The 2,245-nt window shown below is 46.4% G+C and overlaps 1 protein-coding gene across 4 annotated transcripts in view; it reads right to left on the bottom strand.

Annotated features, from left to right (window-relative positions):
* Positions 1 to 2,245, bottom strand: part of FOXM1 (forkhead box M1) — a 21,565-nt gene continuing 19,320 nt past the window's right edge. For 3 of the 4 annotated variants that reach the window (XM_012651055.1, XM_012651056.1, XM_012651058.1), the window contains one exon: positions 3 to 1,028. In XM_012651055.1, coding sequence (XP_012506509.1) covers positions 3 to 1,028 — 1,026 coding nt within the window. Of the gene's footprint in view, positions 1,029 to 2,245 lie in introns of all 4 variants that reach the window. The other variant, XM_012651054.1, reaches the window with a different exon arrangement.

Here is a 2,245-nt window from a genome sequence, read left to right as displayed (position 1 = left end):
CTCTACCGTAGCTCAGGAATGAACTGGGACCAGCTGATGCCGTCAGGGCCCAGTGGGTCCTCCTCCAGGCCGGGGAAGCTGATGTCCAGCAGGATCTTGCTGAGGCTGTCATTCATTGTGTCCAGAACCAGGCCTTCCGTCAGAGAACGGTTGGCTGAAAGGCTGGGAGCCTGTGGCTCCGGGGGGCCTGGCTTGGGGACCTCGATATCTGTGGGGCAAGAGCTGCCAAAGGGGTCAGAGGGGAGGTCAAAGGGTTCTGAATTGAGGAGCTCTCGGGGTGAGTCAAAGAGGGGAATGCTTTTCAGCGGGGTGGTGCTGAGATCCATCAGCCCCAGGGAGTCAGGCAGGGGGCCAAAGGCACCGTGGGGGGTTCGTACTGGGCTGAAATCCAGCCCTCCCACTTTGGCTGGGGGTGTGAGCTTCCAGGATTCGGGGGTTCTGGGGAGGACAGATTTGCTCGGGGTGGAGGAGATGGGCAGCGTCTCCTTAATGGGTGTCTTAAAAGGTCCTTCCTCCTCCCGGGAGTGGCCGAGCCGGGCGCCGGGCTCAGAGGAGTCTGCCAGGAAAGGAAGCTCCGTGGCAGGCTGGGAAGTGTTGGGGCCCTCTGAGAAGAGCAGCTCGGGCTCATCGAGGCAGGGAGGCAGCAGATGCTGTTTCCTTCGAGACCGGCTCCTCTCCCTCCTCTCCCTGCGCTTGATCACGAGCATTTCCGAGACGCACTGGGCTGGGGACTTGATTCCGCTGTAGGACTTCTTGGACTTTGGGGTGGGAGAGTGGGACGAATCCTCCCAGGAGTGAGATGATTCCTCTTTGAAAGATGGGGACAGGGAGGGCCACTCTTCCAAGGGAGGGCTCTCCACTTTGATGGGCCTCACTAAGTGCAGCGTTTCCTCCCCAGGCTGGATTTCTTCCTCCTTGATGGACTGAACTGGAAGCAGAGGAGACAGCCCTTCTCCACGCAGGAGCTTCTCCTCTTTCACGGGTCCTGCAGTGGGGAGAGCGGCTGCCCCCTCGTCAGCGAGCAGCACCTGAAAGGGAAGCAGAGATAAGGTGAGAGGGGGCTCTCGAGGGCTTGCGAGTCCACCCACTGTCACCAGGCAAGACACAAATCGGGACAATAAGTGACATACTGAAACTGATCCTCTTTTTGTCTTTTTAAAGTCTTTAAAGTCTATGAGGTATGAAAATATGCTATATGGTGAAGGTGGTAGTTCAATCTCGGGGTAAATGATGAGAGTATATAATACGGTGCTGGCATAATTAGCATTCATCTGAGAGAAAATAAAATTGCATGCCTATCTTACACCGTACACAAAGATTTACACATAAAAATTAAAACCTTAAAACCATACAAATCCTGTAAGAGAATCTAGGAGACTACATGTACAATCTGAGAGTAGGGGTGACCTTCTTAACCAAGACTGGAAACCCAGAAGCTGTAAAAGAGAAGAGAGACATATTTGACCATATAAAAACGTACAGTTTTACTGTGGCAAGAGATACCGTAAACAAAGTTAAGAAACAAACAATAGAAGTAGAAAAATATCTCCAGCGTAAAAGACAGAAGGCGAATATTTTAACAACAAGGAGCTCTGACAAATTAATAACAAAACCTTATGGAAAAATGGGCAATGTCCACACATAATCAATTCATAGAGGACAATTCCAAGTGACCAAACATAACGAGAAGGTGCTCAAACTTACTGATAAAGATAAAATTAGAAAGGAGATACAATAATTTATATATATTAGATTGGCAAATATTAAAAAGACTAGTAATATCAATTGCTGGCAAAGATATAGATCTTGTCACATAGTGCTGGTTAAAATGTGAATTATTACAGCTTTTCTGGAAAGCAATCTAGCAATATTTAGTAGAATTTAAAATACCTTTTCGCTCAGAAATCTCACATCTGGGAATCTATCCCACAGAAACAAAAGTACTAGGAAGAAAGATACTTGCAAAAATATTTACTGCAATGTCATTTATAGGGCAAAAAACTAGAAAAAAAATGTGCCCGTAAAAGTGAAATGGTTGAAAATTTTGTGGTATAGCCACATCATGGAATATTATGTAGACATTAAAAAACAATGAATTAGAACTATGCCAAGTAACTTGGAAGAACTTCCATGAGGTATTTATTGTTGAGTTAGAAAAAGACAGAAGTACAAGTGTGCAACATGATCACATTGTCAATGTTCTATGTGTTGTATGTGTGCATATAAAATGGCTATTGCTATATAT

This window comes from Propithecus coquereli, unplaced genomic scaffold, assembly GCF_000956105.1.
Source record: "Propithecus coquereli isolate 6110/MARCELLA unplaced genomic scaffold, Pcoq_1.0 Scaffold346, whole genome shotgun sequence".
Lineage (NCBI taxonomy): Eukaryota > Metazoa > Chordata > Mammalia > Primates > Indriidae > Propithecus > Propithecus coquereli.
The sequence above is the reverse complement of the archived record's forward strand: the minus strand, read 5'-3'. Positions and strand labels throughout refer to the sequence as shown.